The sequence below is a fragment of the Manis pentadactyla genome, chromosome 1 (assembly GCF_030020395.1).
Source record: "Manis pentadactyla isolate mManPen7 chromosome 1, mManPen7.hap1, whole genome shotgun sequence".
In the NCBI taxonomy this organism is placed as follows: Eukaryota; Metazoa; Chordata; class Mammalia; order Pholidota; family Manidae; genus Manis; species Manis pentadactyla.
In genome coordinates, this window is record NC_080019.1 from 143959046 (window position 1) to 143985252 (window position 26207).

The 26207-nt window shown below is 34.1% G+C and overlaps 1 protein-coding gene across 2 annotated transcripts in view; it reads right to left on the reverse strand.

Annotated features, from left to right (window-relative positions):
* GBE1 (1,4-alpha-glucan branching enzyme 1) overlaps positions 1-26207 on the reverse strand; it is a 288275-nt gene that overhangs the window by 71407 nt on the left and 190661 nt on the right. For both annotated transcript variants that reach the window (XM_057501844.1, XM_057501847.1), the window contains exons 10-12: positions 24464-24562; positions 19232-19342; positions 15892-16063 (exon numbers count right to left, since the gene is read on the reverse strand). In XM_057501844.1, coding sequence (XP_057357827.1) covers positions 15892-16063; positions 19232-19342; positions 24464-24562 — 382 coding nt within the window. The remainder of the gene's footprint in view (positions 1-15891; positions 16064-19231; positions 19343-24463; positions 24563-26207) is intronic.

Consider the following 26207-nt stretch of genomic DNA (forward strand, 5'->3'; position numbering starts at 1 on the left):
CCTCTTCTAGGAGAAAGAAATAATGATCTAGATGGTAGATTTTGGTTTAAAATCTATAACAAGAGGGACAATATTGCACTGGTTGGCATGTCCTGCACGGAAAAACAATTTTATTTTCCCAACAAGTCTCTGCAATGAAAATAAATGATTGAACCAGTAGTGTTCTCCACTCTTGATATCTCCAATTTTCTGACAGGGTTGCACAGAAATAAACTAAAAAAAAGAAAGGTTTCTGTTTCTGATGCAAAAGGCTTAGAGCCAAAGGGCCATCAAGCAGCAGATCTTGCTTAGATGGCTGAGGACTGAGGAGCTGCAGTGTGCTTCCTCCTGTTGCTCTCTGTCTTTGTAAGTTGGGCAGGATGTCAACTCTGCTGAATAGTAGTTCAGAAGTCATTAACACCACACCAACTGACACATGGGGAGATGGGGAGGAGATGCCATCAGCTAGCTTCAGTGATTGGGCACACTCTGGACCACTCTCTGGCCCAACGTCAGTTTCTGCATTTCCCTCCATCAGGGATCTCTATGTTGTATCTCCACAAATTAAAACCATTAGTGATATTTTTTAAAAACTATTACTGCCAGAGCCTTACATGCAGTGACTGTGGCTCACCTGGTTGGCATGGGGCTCAGGTTCTGTACTTTAAAGCTCCCAGGTAACAGCAGCACTTCTTAACTCTTAGCATGATGTCAAACTCATGGTAAATTCTCATTAAATGCCAGCTAAAATGGGTTATCAGTGTGCTGTGAGTCAAATCAGGGCTGTTACTTTCAAGTCTATGCCATTTAAAATAGATGCTATTTGTGTCTCGGCGAATTTTAACAGGGCTTCAAGCCATTTACAATTGCTCATATGAGAATTTTGCAGCTTTTCACAGCTCAGGTTTATAGAATTACACTAGTCATGTTACATTCAGTAAACTTGCCTCAACAAGCTAAAAGAAAATGCCCAAAATTAGCACTCCTACTGTTCAGGAGAGTGTATTTTGTCTTCCTATAACTGCTTCAATTCCAGCACTTAGCAGGAAGACATTTAAATTTTTATTGTATTCCTATCTATTAGAAAAAAAGAAGAATTTACAAGTTTAAAACTAAACAATCACAGACGGAAGACCTGAAGTCAGATCACACATTTTACACTAAAGTATAATGCAGCTATCACTAATGGCAGACTGATGCTTAGGACAAAACTGTCCAACTTTCCCTGTGGGTTTAAGGATATTGTAACACATTCATTAAAGAATGTTCCACAAAATTTCAAATGTCAAAATACAATATAATCATATTGAGAAAAACTTTCAAGTTTAGTAATGGAAATTTCATAATACTGCTGAGAGAAAAAAATTGCCTGTTTGTAATTATGTCTCTTTCTCCACAGGTATCACTCATTACAGAAACTAGGACAACATCATGGTAATGAGGTTCCTAAATAAGAAAGTGGTAAAATGCATGTACATATATCAGATGACCCACATTATGAACAGAAAACAGTTTACTCTCTATTGTCACGATTTTAGTTTGTTTGTAAACAGAGTGACCAATATAAGAAAAGCAGAACACAGTTCTAACTTATCTACTGAAAAAATATATTTAAGAAAGCTTCTCAATACTAATCATGAAAAGTCCAGAAGCAGCCCCTTTACAGTTTGCCTTGTTTGCTATGGGAAGTCCATTTCCATCCTTCCTGTTATGTACTGCCAGCTGGACTCAGCACATACCATAATCTGTCCTAACTGCTCTTCTATTCTTTTCTCTTCCTCCAATATCCTCTATGATTTCTGCTCTACAGCCAGAGAACTTTCCTATAACTTTTCCATTTTGGATTTCTCTCTACATCCCAGCCTTAAGAATCAGTGGGTGCAGAAAAAACAAAAGATGGTGGCTTGAGAAGTGAGGCAAAAACCTCCTCCTAAGCCACAAACAAGACAAAAATACAGAAAATACAAATAATCCTAAGAGCAACCTGAAGACTGAAGAACAGATGGCCTACATCTGGGGAAAGGAGAAGACTCATAGAAAAAGGTAAAGTAGCAAAGTCACTATCTGAGGGATCCAAGCCCTCTCCCGCTACTCCAGCACACAGGAAGGAAGAAGAGAAATGGATCGGGGAGGGAGTAGAAGCCAAGGACTAATAAAAACCCACCCCTGGAGATCTGCTCCAGGAGCATAAACCAACATTACATGGTGCTCTGAAGATTAGTGGGGTTGGAAAGCAAAAACAGGCATAATTCTTGGAGAGACTGAGATTCCAGCCACTTGTGGAGAACCAGTGCCCACAGCTGGCTGCTCCAGAACAAAAGAAAGGAGGGCAGTTTGAAAGACATCCCAACAGCGAAAGGGATGCTAATAGGGCAAGGAATACAAAGAGCTTGCCGCTCAGGGGAAAGGACAGGTGGATAAAATCATCCTGGCACACTCAGCAGGTCGGGAACTTTCAGGAGCTTTAGATGCTCCATCCCCCCGATTGGCAGCACAGCACCAAGGTGCCCCACGTGGCACTAAATGGTATGGACGCCTGCTGCCTCAGCCATCATGCAAGGGCAAGTGGCCCCGCCTATGGCAGTTAGAACGGTGCATACAGAGGCTCCTCCCTGCGTGCTTTGCCCACTGGACCTGTTAGTGGAGGCAGGCACTGCAGACAGAAATCAGGAAAGTGTTCTTTCTTCACAGCAGGTGCAGGTACCATGAGCCTGCAACCCCTGCCATTGCTACAGTTGCTGGGCAGTTCCAAAGAGTAGAGCTTCTAGGTACTAGAGGTCACTGCCTACACAAAGTTATTATATCATAGGAACCATTAGAAATATGAAACGGCAAAAAAATTTTGAACAAACAAGAATCCAACAGATAGCAGAAAAAAGGCTAAATGAAACTGAAATCACCAATTTTCTTTACAAAGATTCAAAATAAAATCATAAATATGCTCATGGAACTACAGAAAAATATTCAAGATCTCAGGGACAACTTCAAGAAAGATAAAAACTTTGAAAAATACAGTATCTGAAATGAAACACACCATGGAGGGATTTAAAAGCAGATTAGATGAGATAGAGGAGATAGTAAAAGAAATAGAAATTAGAAAACAGGAAAATGAAGACACAGAGGCACAGAGAGAAAAAAGGATCTCTTAGAATGAAAGAATAATAAGAGAACTGTGTGACCAATCCAAAGAAGAAGAAAAGAGAGAAAAAGGGATATAAAGTCTCTTTGAGAAAATACTTGCTGAAAACTTCCAAAATATGGAGAAGGAAATAGTCTGTAAAGTCATGGAAGTGCAGAGATCTCCCAACACAAGGGACCCTAGGAAGACAACACCAAGACATATAATAATTAAAATGGCAAATATCAAGGACAAGGAGAGTATTAAAGCAGACAGACAGAGAAAAAAGATCATGAACAAAGGGAAACCCAACAGGCTATCAGCAGACTTCTCATCAGAAAACTTACAGGACAGAAGGGAGTGGCATGATATATTTAATGCAGTGAAACATAAGAGCCTCCAACCAAGAATACTCTACCTGGCAAGATTATCATTTAAATTTGAAACAGGGAATAAATAATTTCCAGATAAGCAAAAGTTGAGGGAATTTACCTCCCACAAACTATCTGTAGTGTATTTTAAAGGGACTTCTATAGATGGAACTGCACCTAAGTTTAAATAGCTGTTAACAGAGAAAATAAAACCAAAGTGAAGGAAGTACACTGATTAATTACTAAACAAATGCAAAATTAAACCAACTACTCACAAAGTCAGTCAAGGGATACACAGAAAGTACAGGATATGACACCTAATATATAAAAAGTGGAGGAGGATGAAGAAGGGTAAGGAAAAAAAAAGAAACTTTAGATTGTGTTTGAAACAGTGTAATAAGGGAGTTAAGTAAGACTGTTAGATAGTAAGGAAGCTGCCTTTGAACCTTTGGTAACCATGAATCTAAAGCCTGCAATGGCAATAAGTACATATCTATCAATAGTCATCCTAAATGTAAATGGACTGAATGAACCAATTAGAAGACACTGAGTTATGGAATGGATTAAAAAACAAGACCCATCTATATGCTGCCTACAAGAGACTCACTTCAAACCCAAAGACATACACAGACTAAAAGTGAAGGGATGGAAAAAGATACTTCATGCAAATAATAGGGAGAAAAAAGTAGGAGTAGTAGTACTTGTATCAGATAAAATAGATTTTGAAACAAAGAAAGTAACAAGAAACAAGGAATGACATCACACCATGAAAAAGGAGTCAGTCCAACAAGAGGATATAACTATTATAAATATCTGTGTATCCAACACAGGAGCACCTAAATATGTGAAACCAATATTAAGAGAATTAAAGAGGGGAATAGAATGCAACATATTCATTGTAATAGACTTCAACACACCACTGACTGCAAAGGTCAGATCAACCAGACAGGAAATAAGTAAGGAGACAGAGGCACTGAACAACATATTAGAACAGATGGACCTAACAGACATCTACAGAACACTCCACACAAAAGCAACAGGATACACATTCTTCTCAAGTACACATGGAACATTTTCAAGAATAGATCATATGCTAGGCCACAAAAAGAGCCTCAGTAATTTCAAAAAGATAGAAATTGTACCAACCAGCTCCTTAGACGACAAAGGTATGAAACTAGAAATAAATTACACAAAGAAAATGAAAAAGCCCATAAACACATGGAGGCTTAATCACATGCTCCTAAATAATCAATGGATCAGTGATCAAATAAAAACAGAGATCAAGCAACATGGAGACAAATGATAACAATAATTCAACACCACCAAATCTGTGGGACATAGCGAAGGCCGCGCTAAGAGGAAAGTATATTGCAATACAGGCCTACCTCAGGAAAGAAGAACAATCCCATATGAACAGTCTAAACTCACAATTAATGAAACTTGAAAAAGAAGAACAAATGAATCCCAAATTCAATAGAAGGAGGGACATAATAAATATCGGAGCAGAAATAAATAATATCAAGAAGAATAAAATAGAAAGAATCAGTGAAACAAGGAGCTGGTTCTTCGAGAAAATAAACAAAACAGGTAAATCCCTAGACAGAATTATCATGAAAAAAACAGAGTGTACACATGTAAACAGAATCATAAATGAGAAAGGAAAAATCACTATGGACATCATGGAAATACAAAGAATTATTAGGGAATACTATGACAAACTATAAGCTAACAAATGGTATAACCTAGAAGAAATTGAGAACTTTCAAGAAAAGTACAATTTTCCAAAACTGACCAAGGAAGAAACAGAAAATCTGAACAGACCAATTACCAGCAACAAAATTGAATTGGTAATCAAAAAATTACCTAAGAAAAAAAGTCCTGGTCCAGATGGCTTCACTGCTGAATTTTATCAAACATTAAGAGAATACCTAATACCCATCTTCCTTAAAGTTTTCCAAAAAGTAGAGGAGGAGGGAATACTTCCAAATTCATTCTATGAGGTCAGCATCACTCTAATACCAAAACTAGGCAAAAACACCACAAAAAAAGAAAATTACAGATCTTATATCCCTGATGAACATAGATGCAAAAATACTCAACAAAATATTAGCAAACTGAAGTAAAAGATATATCAAAAAGATTACCTATCATGATCAAGAGGGATTTATTCCAGTGATGTAAGGACAGTACATATTCAAAAATATATTAACATCATCCACCACATTAACAAAAAGAAGGACAAAAATCACATGATCATCTCTATAGATGCTGAAAAAGCATTCGACAAAATTCAACATCCATTCATGATAAAAACTCTCAACAAAATGGGTATAGAGGGCAAGTACTTCAACATAATAAAGGACATATATGATAAACCCACAGCCAACATCATACTTAACAGTGAAAAGCTGAAAGCTTTTCCTCTAAGATCAGAAACTAGACAAGGATGCCCACTCTCACCACTTTTATTCAACATAGTACTGGAGGTCCTAGGGATGGCAATCAGAGAACACAAATAAATAAAATACAGATTGGGAAGGAAGAAGTTAAACTGTCACTGTTTGTAGATGCTATGATATTGTACATTAAAAACCCTATAGAATCCACCCCAAAACTATTAGAACTAATAACTGAATTCAGCAAAGTTGCAGGATACAAAATTAATACAGAGAAATCTGTTCCATTCCTATATACTAATAGCATAAATAGAAATCAGGAAAACAACCCCAATTACAATTGCATCAAAAATAATAACATACCTAGGAATATACCTAACCAAGGAGGTGAAAGACCTATACCATGGAAAGTACAAGACATTCATGAGAGAAATTAAAGAAGATACCAATAAATGGAAATACATCCCATGCTAATGGATAGGAAGAATTAATATTGTCAAAATGGCCATCCTGCCTAAGGCAATCTACAGATTCAATATAATCCCTATCAAAATACTAACAGCATTCTTCAATGAACTAGAACAAATGGTTATAAAATTCAAATGGAACCACAAAGACCCCAAATAGCCTATGCAATCCTGAGAAGGAAGACCAAAGCTGGGTAAATTATGCTTCCCAACTTCAAGATCTACTACAGAGCCACAGTAATCAAAACAATTTGGTACTGGCACAAGAACCAGTAGATTCCCTCCTCCTCTACTTTTTGGAAAACTTTAAGCCATAGATCAATGGAAAAGAACAGAGAGCCTGGATATAAATCTACACATATATGGCCAATTAATAGAGGATAAAGGAGCTATTGATACACAATGGGGAAAAGACAGCCTCTTCAATAATTTGTGTTGGCAAATCTGGACAGCTGCATGTAAGAGAATGAAACTGGATTATTGTCTAACTCCATACATGAAAGTAAACTTAAAGTGGATCAAAGACCTGAATGTAAGTCATGAAACCATAAAACTCATAGAAGAAAACATAGGCAAAAATTTCTTGAACATACACATGAGCAACTTTCTCCTGAACACATCTCCGTGGGCAAGTGAAACAAAAGCAGAAATGAACAAATGGGACTACATCAATCTAAAGGCTCTGTATAGGAAAGGACACAATCAGCAGCACAAAAAGGCAACCTACAGTATGGAAGAATATATTCATAAACAACATATCCTATAAGAGGTTTACATCTAAAGTACATTAAGCACTCACACAACTCAACACCCAAAAAGCAAATAACCCAATTAAAAAATGGGTGTAGGATCTGAATAGGGACTTTTCCAAAGAAGAGTTTCAGAAGGCCAACAGGCACATGAAAAGATGCTCCACAACACTAATCATCAGGGAAATGCAAATTGAAACCACAATGAGATATCACCTCACACCAGTTAGGATGGCCAACATACAAAAGACAAGCAACAAACAAATGCTGGTGAGGATGCCGAGAAAAGGGAACCCTCCTACACTGCTGGTGTGAATGTAAATTAGTTCAATTATTGTGGAAAGCAATATGGAGGTTCCTCAAAAACTAAAAATAGAAATACCATTTGACCCAGGAATTTCACTCCTAGGAATTTACCCAAAGAAAACAAGATCACAGATTTAAAAAGACCTATGCACCCCTATGTTTATTGCAGCACTATTTAAAATAGCCAAGATATGGAAGGAACCTAAGTGTCCATCAATAGATTAATGGATAAGGAAGATGTGGTACATACACACAATGGAATATTATTTAGCCATAAAGGAAAACAAATCCTACCATTTGCAACAACATGGATGGAGCTTGAGGGTGTTATGCTAAGTGAAACAAGCCAGGCAGAAAATGACAAGTACCAAATGATTTCACTCATTTGTGGAGTATAACAACGAAGCAAAAATTGAAGGAACAAAACAGCAGCAGACTCACTGACCTCAAGAAGGGACTAGAGGTTATCAAAGGGAAGGGGGTGGGGTGGATGGGTGGGGAGGGAGCAGGAATGGTTTGGGGAGGGTGGGTGGGGAGGGAGAGAGAAGGGGATTAAAGGGCATTATAATTAGCCTACATAATGTAGGGGGGGCCATGGGGAAGGCAGTACAGCACAGAGAAGACAAGTAGTAACTCTATAGCATGTTACTTTGCTGATGGATAGTGATTGCAATGGGGTGGGGGTGGGGAGGACTTGATAATATGTGTGAACGTGGAAATCATAATGTTGCTTGGAAGGAAGGAGAGGAAGGAAAGGGAAGGAAGGGAAGGGAAGGGAAGGGAAGGGAAGGAAGGAAGGAAGGAAGGAAGGAAGGAAGGAAGGAAGGAAGGAAGGAAGGAAGGAAGGAAGGAAGGAAGGGAGGGAGGGAGGGAAGGAGGGAGGGAGGGAGGGAGGGAGGGAGGGAGGGAGGGGAAGGGGAGGAAGGAAGGGAGGGAGGGAGGAAGGAAGATCAGTGGGGAATGTTTTAAAAATTCCTAAGCCCAAGCTATGACTAAGATGAATTCACTCACAATTTCAAATATTTTTTGAAACTCCCCAGGTGATTCCAATGTGCAATTTTAAGAACCAGTGGTTCATTGATTCTGTATTAAATAAACCAGTGATTTATTATCGGTTATTTTCCAGTACTTTCAAAATCCTTCCGTCTGTGGCATATGCCAAACAAAATTTCAACTCTTGATCAACCATGACCTTCTAGAAAAAAAACCACACAACCAAGAGGCTGATTCAATTTAACGTCTTGATTATAAATCTCAAATGAGCATTTAGTGTTACCTAGATATCCTGTTATGGTTCTCTAGTATTTTTATACCTGGAATTGTCTATTTCATACTTCTATTTTTTTCTCAAGTGTCCCTTACTCCTTCCACTCTCAAATAATAACCTCACTGAGAATAGAAAAGCTATCAGGCGTGAATTTCGCCTTCGCACAACTCCATTTACAACTAACCTGCACCTGTATCCAGAAATCAACATGGAAACAGTGAGTTTAACTTGAGGGAATTAATGAATGAATAGGCAAACAAATCAATGACTCTCACTGATTCCAGGTTATTTCTGACATTTCAGTATATGCATTAACATTTGATTTCATCAGAGATAGAGGTCTTATGGTTACAACATGAGTTTTCAGTTATCTGTATTGTGCTATATTACACTAATGAAACATTGCTAGTTTTGTTTATTTAACTCTGCTAGTTCAGTATTTTTTAGAGGATAAATTTGAATCATTCATATTTTTAGATATCCCCAGAGAGTTATATGCAGCATTAAAATTTCAAATTGAATGAAGGTGTACTCATTTAAAAAATGTAGTTCTATAACACTGTAATCCCCAAGAGGAATAAGAAAATGATAGCCAAGAAAGCAAAGCTTCTGTGGCAAGAATGATTCTTACTTTGGATTAAAAGGCTTTCTGAAAACTGGAACATGAACATGACAGTATTAAAGGGATTCACTCACTCTTTGTTTGAATCTTTATCTATATATGATAAACCTAAAAAAGATGAAGTCAACTCAGGTGGGAAAACAAAAATTCCTTTGAAAGAACAGGTGGCAAGCTCTCTATAAAAAGATTTCTGTCCCTACCAAAAAAAAAAAAAAAAAAAAGTCGTTTAAAAAAATTTTCTGAAAGTTATTAGATAAGACATTTGATTACTTGAAAATGATGAAAATATCTGGAGTCAGCTGTCCATTGTAATTTTCTCTTTACCATTGCCAAGTCTAAGACAGTATTACAAACAGCTTTCTGAAAAGCCAGAAAAACTCAACAAAAATGAATTTGTAACTTAATAATGACAACAATTTAACACATCTTATTTCTGGACTTCACATTTAAAAATCTATTAAGTAATAAAATTTTGTTTCCAAATTTATGATTAAATTTTCTTACATTTGTTTGGATAGCTGATTCTTAAAATCACATTCTACTTTAATCTGCCAATATTTTAAATCAGCAATATATGTGCTAATGCTTAGATTTTAATATATGCTTTACTTAGTATTTTAAAATGTTTGCATACATTTATATTTAAAATGAATTAAATATTTAGTTTCTCTCATTTTCCAGGATTCTAAGCAGTCTTGATAAAAAATACTATCCATGATATTATTTTGGCATTATATTGAATTAATACTGCAGTTGTCCCCCTTTATTTGTGAGGAATAGGTTCCAATACATCCAATCCCAAACTGTGGATAGTACTGAACCCTATATATGCTATTTTTTCCTATATATACATACCTATGCTAAAGTTTAATTTACAAATTAGTGACAGTAAAAGAGTAACAACAATAAAATATAACAATAATAAAATTATGCTCATGAAAGTTATATGAATGTATTCCCTCTGTTTGTCACAATCTCTTACTGTACTGTCCTCACCCTTCTTGTGATGATGAGATGATTAAATTCCTATGTGACGAGATGAAGTGAGGTGAATGACATAGGCACTGTGACCTAGCGTTAGGCTACTAGGTGAGAAGGAGGATAATCTGCTTCCCCTCCACAATTGACTGCGGGTAACTGGAAACATGGAAAATGAAACTATGGATAAGGGAGGACTACTGTACCTGTGCAGTACTGTGATCACTGAGCACAGCAGCCCAGTTATCTGTCTGACCACACCTCTTTACAGCAATTCCTGATGAGTCAAATGATAAGGCCAGGTGATTGCTCCCTTAGTTTCAACTGACTGAATTAGCAAAGGGCAGGTACTTCCATGATAACCAGATAGCCATTAGAAAATTGGGCAAAATATATTCCTATCATTTTCTCTGAATTGTTTTAGCAGTTTATCAACATGCAACTGACATCTATTCACTGAGTTAGCCTGATGTGTAAACAGCTGGTTTTTGTTTCATTTTCATTTTTAACCATTGATTCAACATTCTTAAATATCCAATGATTATAAAAGGTAGCAAAGATGACATATCCATATAGATTATCAATCATGTCTGATTTTTCTAAACTGTATCATTTTATTATAAATAGAAAAATAACAAACCATAAGCCATCCAATCATCAATATATAGGTCTTCCTTACCGAAGAGATATTTTGAAGTGACTGACAACCATAGTTTTTCATTCAATTTTCCAACTAGTGAACGATCTCTAAATTGATTTCTGTGGGTCCCAGTTTTTTTATTTAAGCTTAAAATTTCCAAATAACTGTGATCTCTGTCCAATGCATCAGTCCTATTCCTGTTGAGACTTTTACTGATTTAATTGCATGGTTTTCTTGTGACTTTCTAGTTTGTTTGGCTGAAGCAGATAATAAATTCCACCAATAATCTCTAACCCAGTTTCCTATACATTTATATGACATTCTCTGCTTATCTCTATCACTATATCTAATACATACAGTAGTATAAAGAAATTTGCTGACTTGTACATATTCATTTTTGGATTATGAGACCTTGAGGGTCTATTTCACACCATGGAATGTCCACCACTTAACAATACCTGGTACATAGTAGATACATATAAATGTAAGAAGCATGAAGGACTTTCATAAATTGTGTTAAAAACATTATAGAATGTATTATGAATATTTTAAATTTACAGTTTAGATAGATACATACCTCAAATTCACTAACTTTTTTAACTGAACTTGCCTTAAGTCAATCTGCCTTCTTTCTCTCTTTCATCCTGTGTATGTAGACATTCTGTGCACAGGTATGCTAGAAAACCATATTGTTTCATCCAATACTCACACAGACACCATAATAGATACATAATGAATGCTAACTGATCGATATATATTGGCTCATCTGAGAAATGAAAATTATTTGAGGAAACCCTCAGACCTCCTCATACATGAAAACTAAGTATTTTATCAGCAACATCCAGTAAAAGTCACTATGAATTAAAAACAAGAAAAGTGGTATTTACTCTTAGTGAGACTGACTGAAGAAATGGTTTCACTTACTGCATAATATCAACTAGGAAAATGTCACTTGATTTTTAATGATTACCTTTTACTGATGTTTTAAAGAGGAAATGAATTAAACATTTTAAGAAATTGTTATATTAACCAATGCACAATCAGACAAGATTCTAAAGAAACATTCTTAGATATAATTGGAATATCAGCATTCAGGACCCATATATTTAATGGAATAACTAGTAATATTAAAATAAGTCATAGTAGATTTGACTTTAAATTGAACTGAAATATAAGTGAAAGTTAGCTTAAGCTCTGTGCCTGGCAATTCTGTCTTGTAGACATATTAAATTATTTCACCCTCAAAACAATCCCCTGAGGCAGGCACTATTGCATTTAACTATTGAGCAAACGGAGGCAGAGGGTGGTGCCACATCTTACCCAGGTCGCACAGCTAGAAAGCTTGGATTCCCACAGATTGTTTCCTCTGACCACTATACTCTGCCTTTTCCCGTAAAATATATTCAGTAATTATACTTCGGTGGCTAATCTTCATAGTGATCCAAGGGTAATATTTTTTTAATTTTCTAAAACTGGAAATCAGAAGAAAAAGACAACTGACCAGCTGCTGTCATTTCCTAGTTGTATGACATGTCCTCTTATCTCTCTGAGGTGCAGTTTTAGGAAAAAGGGAGTTGGAACTATCTAACTTAACTTAGTTCTCTTCTGACTTTCACCTCACGTTTCTTTTGAACTAAGATATGGTATAAAAAAATAAAAAAATTATGAAGATTAAGTTAGATGGTGGATATGAATGTGCTGCAGAAAGTATAGAATGCTATGTCAATGTAAATTTACTTTTATTAATATTTATTATCTTGTTATGATCAGTGATACAAAAATATAAAAAAATTTAGCCATCACTAACCCCCTCTTCTAGATTTGTTTCATATGATTATAGGATAGAAAAATAGGAAATACAAATGTATTTATTCATAACCAATTCAAATAATCTAGTAAATTAAAAATTTCACAGCAAATATTCATCTGCTTTAAACAGAGTGAAATAATTATTTTGAAACTAAATTAGGAGTATGTGAGACAAAAACAGACCAAAGAAAACAAATCAGATAAACTGGAATCATTCTGAGAAAACCTATTGAGCTTATGATTTTTTGATAAGTAGAGCACATATCTAAATGCCTAACAAATTTATGTAAACATGTTTTAATGAAAAACTACAAAAATGTTTTATTGTTTTAATTTTTCCTCTACTAGAGGGAAATAAAAATAAAATTCCAGAAAGCTATTAAGTTTTTAAATGCCTAAAATGTGAGTAAATAACCAGGCTGCTCCTCAGTCTTGAAGAATTTCTTAAATTGATCTTTTAAATATTAATTTCTTGTTTGTCACTTGAAAAATTACCTTGTTTAAAAGTACAACTAGTGATTACAGCTAATGAACCACTGCTAAAAATATGACAAGGGTTATATATATATATGTGTGTGTATATATATATATATATATATATATGTGTGTGTGTGTATATATATATATATATATATGAATAACCCTTGAACATGTGTCTGAAATATGTGGTACTTATATATGGATTTTTTCAATAAAAACTGTACAATATTGTAAATGTATTTGCTCTCCCTTATGATTTTCTTAATAACATTTTCTTTTCTCTAGCTTTATTGTAAGAATACAGTATATAATACATAACAAAATATGTGTTAAAAGACTGTTTATGTTACTGGCAAGGCTTCCAGTAAACAGTAAGCTATTAGCAGTTAATTTCTGGGGAGCCGAAAGTTAGACATACATATTCAACTGAAGGGGGTGGGGTGGGGTCAGCTCTGTTAACCACTTTGTTCATAAGTCAACTGTATATATATATATATATATATATATATATATATATATATATATATATATATATATATCCTTTTTCTGAAATATGTGAAAGCCTTGTGATATACTAGATACTGTGCTAATTGCTACTAGTTCACTAGTTCTTGGAGCTATAATAGTGAATAAGACACAGATAACTCCCACTTTCACTGAGTTTTAAATCTATCAAGGGAGTTATATATTTAATAGTTTTTCAAATTAGTCTTGGTAAGTGCCAATGAAAGCTTTAGGAAAGGCTTTAGGAAAGGCTTCCAGAAGGAAATGAGATTTGCAGATGAAGGACTGATCAGCATGGGCAGAGCTACTGGAGAGGAATGATTCCAAGAAAGGAGAACAGAAGACAGCACTCAGCACAGGGGAAGGTTGATGTATTCTAGGGACTGAAAGAAAGCTAGCTTGGTTGGAATAGTCATCAATGGGGAGACACATGGGAGACTATTAAGGAGAGGCTCACAGATCAGCTGGAGGACACTGTAGTCACTGAAGTCATTAAACAGGACAGTAACATGATCATAAAGTGGAAAAAGTATTTAAAGTAGTGACAGCTCACGGGGAAATACACAACTTTATAAAACATCATTAATTAGATATTATAGTGCCATTTGGGGATTACCAATTTTGAAGTTAGTAGAGAAATGTTAGATTTAGACAAGATATTAAGACAGAAGGAATTTTTTAAAAAGTTGCTATATTGGAGTTAAACATTAGAAGCCATTTGTTTCAAGGACAAAAGTAATAGAACTTCAAAGCTTTTTCATTCCTATATCAAAGAATAATATCAAAATTTATTTTATACTACAAATATGGCCAATTTACAGGTCTTAGGGAAAGATATGCTAGAAATAAGTATGTTTGTTTATTGTGTCACTATTGAAAGTTCCATGGGAAGAGTTTCCCAAACAGTATAGATGTTCAGCCTGCTTTAGGTTGATTACATATGCTAAGATGATATGAATACAAATATTTAACAAGGTTTATGAAGCTACTGGAGATTTGTTAATTCTATCTGTCCATGTTTTTACCATCAAGAAAAATATTGAATAAGACTCAGGAAATAGTTCTCAATATGAACTTTCATCAGACCTTCCTTATTTGAAAGTTATCACTATTAAATTAACTAGGGCCATTAAGACTCTGTCATCTGGAGGTAGTTTTGTTTTATTCTGATGCTTGCCTGGCTGCTCTGTTATATGCTACAGGCTGGCACTGCCTTCCACAAGGAAGCACAGTCACAGGAAAAGGACTCTATTAGGTACTGCAAAATACTGACACTCTTGACTCTTAGGTATAGGCTCTGAGCTGACACTGCTGACACAACTTCCAGCCTTTAAACAAAGTCAGGATTAGTAGAATTCTTGGATACAGCGGGTATCAAAAATTAATGACATAGGATTGACTGCATGAATTCAGAGGTCTTATTTTATTTTAGTTCTTTGTTTGGAAAATTGTTTCAGTTTCCACATATATAAGGAAGACTTTTCATTTGCTTTTTAGACTGTAATAATTTAATAGACTGTTTTGTAAATGAAATAAAACATCTATCACTAAAGAAATATATCACTAAACCCTCAATTCTCCTTACTTTACATGGTAACATAGGTATTCACATAGGTTCACAGACACCACCTTTTTATCAGGATACAACTGAATAAATCATGCACCTAAGGCCTTACTGGAATGGCCATATTTATGAATGATACTCATTGAATCAGGGAGGACTAATTTTTAAAATAAATAATTTTTTTTGTCCATCACAATATCCTGGGCCTTGTTTTTCACATTCATAATACAAATATACTGGTGCACAATTACCTTAGAGAAGACTAATAATATTAGTTTAATATTTTATGACATGAAAATGTATCCTTCTTATATTTAATGTATAAACACTACAATAATAAAATAAACTCAGAATGACTGAATTCAGAATAATTTTTTTTTAAATAGTTCACCTTAGTTGTTCACAACAATATTAAAATAACAGCTAGTAAGATCATTTTGTATTATGTATTCACATAACAATAATCTTACAGTAATTTAATTTTTGCAGTTTACACATTACAGCATATTAAAGAAATGAAGCTGTAGTTTTCTATTTTAAATCTGAACAGCCAAATAAAAATATTCTACATGATTTATGTCATATGTAATTTTAGTTAACATTTTAAACATAGATTGGCTATGTGCTTAACTCATACTTACCCATGAAATTGAGATAGCCTTCTCCACCGAGTGCGTGAGTAATGAGTCGGATCATTTTATGAAGCTGTATTCCACGATCAATAACTGGAGTAAACGGGGTCAGAACACTCATGTTGGTGTACATTTCAGCATCCATCAACCAAAACGCCAGTGTCTTATCCCCAACGAGTGCCTGTGGAAATAAAAGGCACTGAGATAAATGCAAAGAATAGATACTAAACAGTTGTGATTTAAACTAAGTAACATGATTACACAGGATGGGAAATAATGTAGGAAATGTGTGTAAATTAATAATTATTTCATGCATTTTCCAGTAGTTGCTTTCTATGCTGAAGGTGAGTTGGTAAAATATGATAGAGATCAACACACCTATTTTCAGGACTGCTTTTTATTTTTAAAAGAACTTGGTGAAAAACTCATGATGACATATTTGAATATTTGTTATACCGGAGCTGATGCTTCAAATTCTCTGAAACTGTATTAAATATTCATTATAAGGTTGAAAATTCTAAATAAATTTTTTAAATAGTTTGCATACTATGATTTTATTTGTTTTGAAAGAATAGAAAAGCTTCTTAAAAATCATTTATATGTATATGTATGTATATTTACATATATGTATTCATATATATGTGTGTTATATATATATAAAATGTCTATGTATATCAGCATGACCTCTTTCCCTTTAGCAGAGGGTTGACAACTTTTTCTTAAAATGTAAAATTTGCTTTCTTATATTTGCCGTCTAATCTAAATTAGTGTTTTATATGCAAATATAGTAGTTGATAAATGGGGCAAGTAATTCAGAAACACCCTGAGTCGCTCAAGTGGCTTCTTCACAATCTCAATTATTCATAGTTACAACAAACAACTAACTAATACAAAGTGTTCTTCATTAACAAAATATAATATATAATGTAACATAATAGAGATTAAGGCACAATCTCTTTACGCTATTACAGTTATTTTCATTTCTAGAAAAATTTTTACTTACAAACCTGTTATAATCTCTATTTGTTTAAAATTAATTTTCTTTAAAATACGTTACAAGGTATGCTCATCCTGTGGGTCTTGTCCTTATTTTGAAGGCCAAGACAGAACTGGCTCAAAATATTGCTCCTACCACAAGAATTCTCGAAATTTGATTAGATGGTAGTTGTCATCTTCATTGCTTGAGTTCAGTTATTTTTGCTTTATCAAAGCAGCCTCTTTGTTGTTGGACTTACGGGCAAAATATTTTAAATCTAAACATATAAAATGTGTAATATTATGGACTGGATCGTGTACCCCCAAATTTACAGTGAAGTCCTAATGCATGCTGTGACTGTGTTTGGAGACAGGGCCTTTAATAGAGGTGATCAAGTCTGTATAAGGTCATAAGAATGAGGTAACATCCTTATATGAAGATGAAGAGACACAGTGATGAGCTCGAACAGAAAAAAGACCATGTGAACACACAGAGGAGGAGGCATCTGTGAGTCAAGGAGACAAGCCTCAGGGGGAGCCAAACTTGCTGATACCCCATCTTGAACTTCTAGCTTCCAGAACCATGAGAAATAAATTTCTGTTGTTTAATCCACTTTGTCAGTTGTATTTGTTATGATAGCCCCAGCGAACTAATATATGTACCAATAAAATGCAGCTTGAATCTGACATATAACTTAGAGAAGTACAGAAACTTGGTTTGAAAATAAAGTTACACTACTAGAAAAAAAAACAAAAAGCTTTTAAAACAATTTGATCTGTTCTACAGCCAATTTAAGATCAAAAGAAAGCCCTACCCCAATATGGAAGATGCAAAGCTTATATATGTCTAACTTTATGAGTCATCAAACCTTCTGTAAAGACCAAACAGTACATATTTTAGGTACCACATACTGTTTGTATTTGAGAACCATTTAAGTAGTTCTCAGTGTCAACTACTTAAATCTTCCATTATGGCTCAAAAGCAGCCACAGACAATACATAAATTAATGAACATGGCTGTGTTGCAACTAACTTCACAAAAACAGGCAGCAGGCAGAATTTAGTCCATGGGCCTTAGTAGCTGACCTCTGGTCTACATACATTTTCTTAAAAATTAGAGGAGACATGAAAAACCATGTTTACCTTAAAAAGCCAATTTCTGCTGAAATAACAGGGAAACTTATTATTTGAGCATCAATTTTCTGTACATACTGGAAATAATTTCAAAAGACTGTGCTATCTTCTTTTTAATGTATAGAAAGTATATTTTATGCTATTTATGTTTATTAGGATTAATATGGTTTTAAGTAACTAAATGGCCTCTTTTATCCTACTTATCTATGTTTATTGAGTGACTACTAGTAGCTACCATCATGGTTAAGGCTGGAAATACAGAAGTTTCTATATATAGAAAGAAATTTTCTGCCTAAAATGTGAGCAGGACATAGAAGATGGGGAAACTATTTTTCCTTATAAAACTAGATGAAAGTTTCAGAGAGAATATGATGTCTGAGCCAGAGCATTAGGTCTTTATAGGAGCTTCTCTGGTGAAGTAGGCATTTGTAGGTATGTGGGAGAAAAAAAAATTGAAAAAGGTTGCCGTATTTAGGCAGGTGGGACTTTTACAGCTTGAAGAATACAGGGTTCAGAAAAGAGTGAAGGTGAAAACTTTGGCTCGGACCAGGACATGAAGGGCCTTGAAGAAGCTTTAACCAAAAGATATGGGTTGACAAAATAAGCTTTGCTCTTTGGAAAATACTTCAGGCTGCATTAGAGAGGATGGGCTGAGGCTGAGAGGGACAGGGGTCAGGGTCATCCCTTAGCAGGAGATTTCAGTGATTGAGAAAAAAAAATGATGAAAGCTTATCAAAAGGCATAAAAGAAAACCTCTGGAAGGAAACCTAAAATGGAAATTAAAATTAACCCTGTATCAGCACCAATATTCTTCTCGTTAGAACAAAAGAAAACATGCAAGATAATACTTGCAACTGTCATTTACAATCTTTAATTACAGTTTTGCAGGGTAAAAATAATACTGCATTTTGAAGCTAGAATTTATAGATCTACAAAATAATTTTAGTATGTTTTTCGAATATGAGCAGTTTTCACAAAAATACACACAGGTATACATACATATACATATATATAGTAGTTATTATTATGTAATAATATTACATATAGCTATATGTAACTATATAGTTACAGTAATTTATTATATGTGACATTATATGTATGTTATTAGCTGCATAAAACTACAGAAATTTGTATTTAGATATATTTATATTAGATACATTAATAAACACACTGAATGAGAGAGACAGAGAGACAGAGGGCGAGAGGGAGAGAATATGAATTTGCATATATATTCATTTACCTGATCATGGCTCTCTGCGTAAGCAATGCACTTTTCAAGGTAGCGTCTGTTTGTTAGTGTATACACTATATTGCCCATATTCCAGTCTTCATCTTTAAATTCTTTAAGTAGCTAGATGCAAGACAAAAAATAATTTGAATAAACCATTATTGTTCTTACTCTAAATCCCAATTTGAGAGTATATATCTTATCAATTCAAATTATTCAACGTGCAGATACAAGTTCACCCATGTAGCAAAAATAACTTTGTTCAAACTTTTACTAAAATCACAGCTTTTATAAAGGTTGTCCAAATGACAGTGGTACTGTGTGTGTGTTTGCTTTTGTGCATATGGCTTGATCATTGCACTTTTGGATCTCTGCAACCATTTTTTCCTCTGTAACAACTGCTACCTCTTGATTAACGGCCACAGTAAAGTGTTGTTTGTTGTACAGCAATATGCTTTTCTGTAACTCTCGCAAAATAGAGTTATACTTGTTAGATGTTTAGATTTGAATGAAAAACATTTCAATAAGAATAGTGTGTTGTTCCATTCTTTAAAAAATGATAATAAAAACTATTATTTCAAAGTTTAAAGGCTAACCATTATGTAATACTTGCTATTTTAACAGACCACACAGTTTTTGTCTCCACTTCAGTTGCCACTCAGTCCACTCAGTCTTCGATCTAGTTTTTCTCCTCGACCAACACCTTTTTGATGCAAATGACCTTGCCAATATCCCAGATCATCATCTCTTAGGTCAGTAATTGCTCTTTCATAGACAAGTTTTTGTTGAGCATGTTGACAATGTTGACCCTGTCCCTTCTCATGAAATGTTTTCCTTCTTACACCAGTATGAAACTTTTGGTTGTTTTGTTTTCCCACCACTGTAAGCATCTTGCGAAGTTTTTTCCTCTGCCTATCCTATAAAAGCTGGTGTTTCTCAGAGTAATGCCCTAAGAATAGTCTCTTCTCTTTAACCCTACACATTCATTCTGCATTTTATGGGCTCATTTCTCTTTCCAAAGTGTCAATTGCACTCTGATAAGTGGAATTCTAGATCCCCCCCATGACTCCTGTTCCATATTCCCATCTTTGTTTAATCCTTCACCTGGAGGGTGGATGGATGTACTTTGAAGAAATAGTGTGACAATAACTTAGTAATGTTTCAAGTTGCTAAGTTTATAGAAGCTTGTTATACAGCAGTAGAAGACTAATTATGATTTTAGTACAAGAAATGGGGTTCAGCCTTGCATGTATCTTCCTTTGCTAACTCTTTTCTCCTTTTATGGAATGTGTATGTGCTTATGTGCTTAGCCATCCCCCATAATTGCAGTGTGAATCTTTAAGCACCAGAGGGCAGACTGTGTCACATAATGGCCACCCACAGATGTTCTCATCCTCATGTGCAGAATCTATGAATATGTTGTTACCTTACATGGCAAAAAAGACTTCAAAGATGTGATGAAGTTAAGGACATTTAGGTGGGATGATTATCCTGAATTACCTGGAAGGTCAATGTAATTATAGGAATCTTCCTAAAAGGGAGGCGTGCATTATCAGAGTAAGAAAGAAATTGGAATATGTTATCCTGCTGGCTTTGAAGATGGAAAAAGGGGCCATGAGCCCAGAAATATAGGTAGCTTTTACAAGGATAGAAGCTTTTAAAAAAAGGCAAAGAACTAGAGCTTCTGGAAGGAATGCAGCCTTGTCCATGTCTTGATTTTAGACCCATTTCAGATTTGTAACTTACAGAATTATAACTATATTATAGTAAATTTGTGTTGTTTTAAGACATAAACTTTGTGGTAATTAGATACAGCAACAATTTGAAACTAATGTACTGAACTGAACAAATATGTGCAATTACTTTATGACTAATGTGCAAAAATAATTCAATGAAAGGAGGATAGACTTTTCAACAATTCATGCTAAAGGACTTGACTATCCATAGGTTAAAGAAACAAAAAAATGAAAGAATCTTGAACCAAATGTTATATATTGATAGAAGAAAAATTAACTCAAAATGGACTATGGACATAAGTTTAAAAGTAAAACTATAAAATGTTTAATAAAATACATAGGAGAGTAAAATAATTTGGATTTGACACCAAAAGAGATTTCTAAAAGGAAAAGATACATATGTATATTGGCTTTCATCAAATTTAAAACAAAGAACTTTTGTTCTGTGAAAGTGCACAGGAAGAAGATGAAGAACAGACTGGGAGAAAATATTTGTCAACCACATATCCAACAAAAGAGTTGTATCTAGACAATATATTAAGAACTCTCAAAATTCTACAATAAATAAATGATCCAATTAGAAAATGGTCAAAAGACACATTTCACCAAAGAAAATGTACAGAAGGTAAAAAAGCACATGAAATGATGTTCATCATCATAAGCCTAAATTAAAACACAATGACTATAGCCAATGCTATTGTGTGAGGATGTATAACACTGGATCTCTCCAACATACTGGCAGGAATGCAAAGTGGTACAGCTACTCTGGAAAACAGTTTGACAGTTTCTTATAAAATTAAATATTTGACTACTATATGACCTGGTAATTGCACTTTTGGGCATTTATCATAGAGTAATGAAAACTATGGTCATACATATAAAAACCTGTACACAAACATTGATAGCAACTTTATTCATGATAGCCAAAAGCTAAAACAATCTAGATGTCTTTTAATGGTGATTAAACATTATGTATCTTAATACAATGGAATACCATTCAGCAATAAAAAGCAATATACTACTGATACATGCAACAACCTGGATGAGTCTCCATAGATTTTTGCTGAGTGAAAAGTGGCAATCCCAAAAGGTTACATATTTTGATTCCATTTATTAACATTCCTAAAATTAAAAATATATATATAGAGAAATGGAGATCACATTATTGGTCATCAGATCAGATCATGTTGCCAAACATTAAGGTATGACTGGGGATAAGAGGGAAGTAGGTGTGGCTATAAAGCAACATGAAAAAAAGTTGTGGTGATGGAGATGTTCTATATCTTCACTATATCAGTGTCAATCAAATATATCAATGTCAGTGTCCTGACAATAGCTTTGGAAGTAGTACTACTGGAGAATACTGGTTAAGAGTACACCAGATCTCATTGTATTGTTTCTTACAACTTTGTGAGACTCTACAATTACATTAATATAAGACGTTTAATTAAAAACCTACACATAATAAAAAATACAAGGTGCTGAATGATATTTGGTTAAAGTAACAGATAAATGAATGAATTCAATAAAATACTTATATCTCCTTTACATGAGCATTTCAGTTATTGGATCACAAAAATAATTCACTAAGATGAAGAGAGATAGAGCAAATATGGCATATTTTAGATAGGCAAATATTTGTTTAGTAAATTACTGAACTAATATGATATTCCAAAATACTCATTTTGAACTAATAAAATGAGAAAATGGTAAATAATTTGCTATTGAACAACAAAAACATGAATGAAATATAGCATTCCAATCTAACTCATACCCTATGGGATAATGAATATCATGCATATTCTGAGAACAGCTGTCATTAAGATTAATACTCTCGTGTGTTTCAGAGACATCTGAGGGAATAATAATCATTTGTGGATATTTTTAAATGTACAAATTACAAAAGCAGGGGAAAATCACTAAGTCATTTTTTTGTTTTTTAATATTATTTTAACTCTTGTCTTAGTAACCAAGTGCTCTACTTCGGTGATGCAAAAAGATTTTTAAATAATTACCTAAAACAGCAGGTAATACCTAACTTCAGATAATTTACAATCTAAGACTGGGTGGCCATATCCTAAACATAGGACAGTACATTTTTCCATTCCATTTGTATGAAGTACTGCTTAATATAGTACTTTGAGCATGCAAGATACTAAAATGTTTAGTAAGTTAAATTAAATATTTAAAAAAACTGACATCATTATTCAGAGAAGGAAATATCCCACTGTAAGCTATGATTGCTTGGGATATAATTCTAGATTGATGTACATCTTGAAATATTCTTGAATCTTCACAAAGACTCATGAAGGATTTTCAGTAGGAGACTTAAAAAACATGGGATTTGGCTCTTGTGAGGGAAAACTGTCTATGTGGAATATTATAAATAGCACAAGACTGTGGGTTGATAAAGAACCTTAAACCAAGATGAGAAACTTAAAGACCAAAGCATTAAAAAAAACAAATATAAGGCAATTTTCCCAGGTATTAAAGCTAGAACGTGCATTTGTTTCTCTTATTTCTAAGTCTAATTATCTCTATAAAACACTTGCTTTTTGAAATGAAAATATTTAAAGAATCATTATAAATGGAGAAGCAGAAGTTGTGCTGGTAAGGGTTTAATGTCACAGCTGTGTATTGTACAAATTGCCTGGGGGTACAGAAAAGACAGTTATGAGATGATTACAGAAACGGCTTCCTTCAGAGTAGGCGCTAAGATTTTTCTATGCAAAGCTAAGCACTTCTGCTATTTGTGACCCCATGGCACCAGTTCATGTCTGTATTAAAGGACCTGTCAGGAAGCTATGATTATTAGTTGCTTGGCTGACTACTTACACATATTCAGCCTATGCTTATGGATTTGGCCACTCATAAATGTTCCACAACACACCTATGTCTATATAACAACTTAAGTCTTTTAGGAAAACATTAAATGAAACAAAGTATAATCCAAATTACTAGAACTGTGATTCAATTTAACAAAATTGCATTAGAAATTATGCACAAGGTATCATGTACAATTATTCATTCCTAGTGCCTGATATATAGTAGGGACTTCTAAATCTTAAATGAAGGGATGGGTGAATGCAAATCTGTTGAGAAAACCCATACTAGGAAGAAAGTACTGGGAATTAAGGAGTAAGTTCATTTCTGCCTGATGATTTGCAGGCAGAAATAGATGCTTTGATGAAGTTTAATGTGTTTTAAATATAGATCACTGAAGTTTCATATAATTGCATTGATAATGCAAAATTCCATTTACACAGTTAACATTATATTAATCATATTTTTCCCTTGCCTGAATAATGTAAGTGTGAATACTTTAAATTAGAACTTTCAGAAGTTTGAGAAGCACTTATTAAAAAGCATAAGAATTAGCACACTAATCAGATAATTTAATACTTCAAATATAATATCTGTACTAATGAGCAGAATTAAGAAATCCAAGAAATAATAAGTTAACTAATATAATATATGGAATCCATGAAAAAATTACATGAAATTTTACCTGGATCCATTTATCTGGAATTGCCATGGCTAATCGATAGTCAAAGCCAACCCCTCCCTGGGAAATTGGAGAGCACAGAGCTGGCATTCCTGATACATCCTAAAACAGAGTACATCAGCATTATCAGTTCATATTGATCAAATAAATATTCTTCTAATACTAAAGTCCAGTCCAATAAGTCAAAGCAATAAATAAGGGCATATATCTTTGGGATGCATTGGTAGCATAACTGTAAAAGTGGAAAAAAATACATGATAGCATATATGATAGCAGATCTCATTTCCCAATAAGATTTTGTGTAACGCTTTCCCCCATAGGACAACCTCAGTCTCATGGGGCTACGTTTTTGTTTTCCTTACAATCACACAGTGAACACAAAATAGTAAAACTATTACTGCTAAAACATAGTTGCTTTGTCTTATTTTTGAGCTAATATATGAACATATTTTATTAGCTACTGCTTTCATCCAACACAAAAATACATGGAGCATATATCTGTTTTACTTGTTCTCTCGGTACTGCACTGACATAGAGTGTGAGCACTTAGCTTCTAAGGAATTGGAGGGTAGAGTTAGTACATTAAAAGTGAAACAACAAGATGTTTTTCTATTGTTGGTGATACTTGGATAGAGTCTTTGAGGTTATCTAGTGAATGCTTTTCATTTAGATTATACAGAAACTGAGGCTTAGTGAGGGGAAGGGCTCTCTCAAGACATTTTTCTCAGATGTCACGAGGCCTTTGAAAGAGTGTCTTCCTACTTTGTCATGCCACCACTAGATTATTGATAACCAAATAAGTAAGTAATCAAACAAATAAGTAAAATAAAATAGTATAAGGATACATATGTAACAAAATATTTAAACAATTGTGGCAAAATATGAACTAAGTAATTGTAACTCTCTTTCAAATAAATCCTTTTATTTTGTTCTATTTCTACAGCCACAATCTTATTTAATCTTCATTACTCCTTGCTTAGACCATCATGTTCCTAAATGGAATTGTCCATCTCCAGTTTCTCTTCACATTAACTGCTGCTAAATTAATATTTTATGAGACAGTCTTCTCCTATGACTACCCATCTATAGCTTTCAATAGCCAACAATCGAAAACTCAAATTCTTTAGCATAAGATTCAATCCAATTGTTCTTTAAGCATTAACAATATCATTTACTATTTGATTATCTGCTTCTTAATCCGCTGTTAGAATGTAATATCCCTGCTGAGGAGTTTTGTTGTTGTTCACTGATAAATGCCAAAAACCTAGAATAGTAGAGTAGTACCTGGCACAAAGCAGGAACACGATAAACATTTGCTGAGTGAATGAATGAAGGTACTGTCACGGATTTAAAGATAAATAAGACATAGTATTTGACCTTTAGGATTCATGACTTAAGACCTAAATAAATACATACACACTTATTATCATGAAATGACAACGTGAGGTAATTGTTATAATTGTTAACTGAAGTACACAGGAAGTGTAATGGAGACCTTTATCTTCCCACCATTATTTTTACTATTTCAAGTATAAAATGTGATTATCAGCTTTGAAATATTTACTCTTCCCTGTACTTGTCACAAGCTTTTCTATGTATTGTCATAGCCCCAAGGATTCTTATCTTTACTTCCTATAAAAGACTATCACATACTCTAAGCAATCTGAGCCATAATTCAAATGCATCTTCCACAATACCACCCCCAAACTCTTCTCACAAAAAAGCTAGAGAAAAGAGGCATATGAGA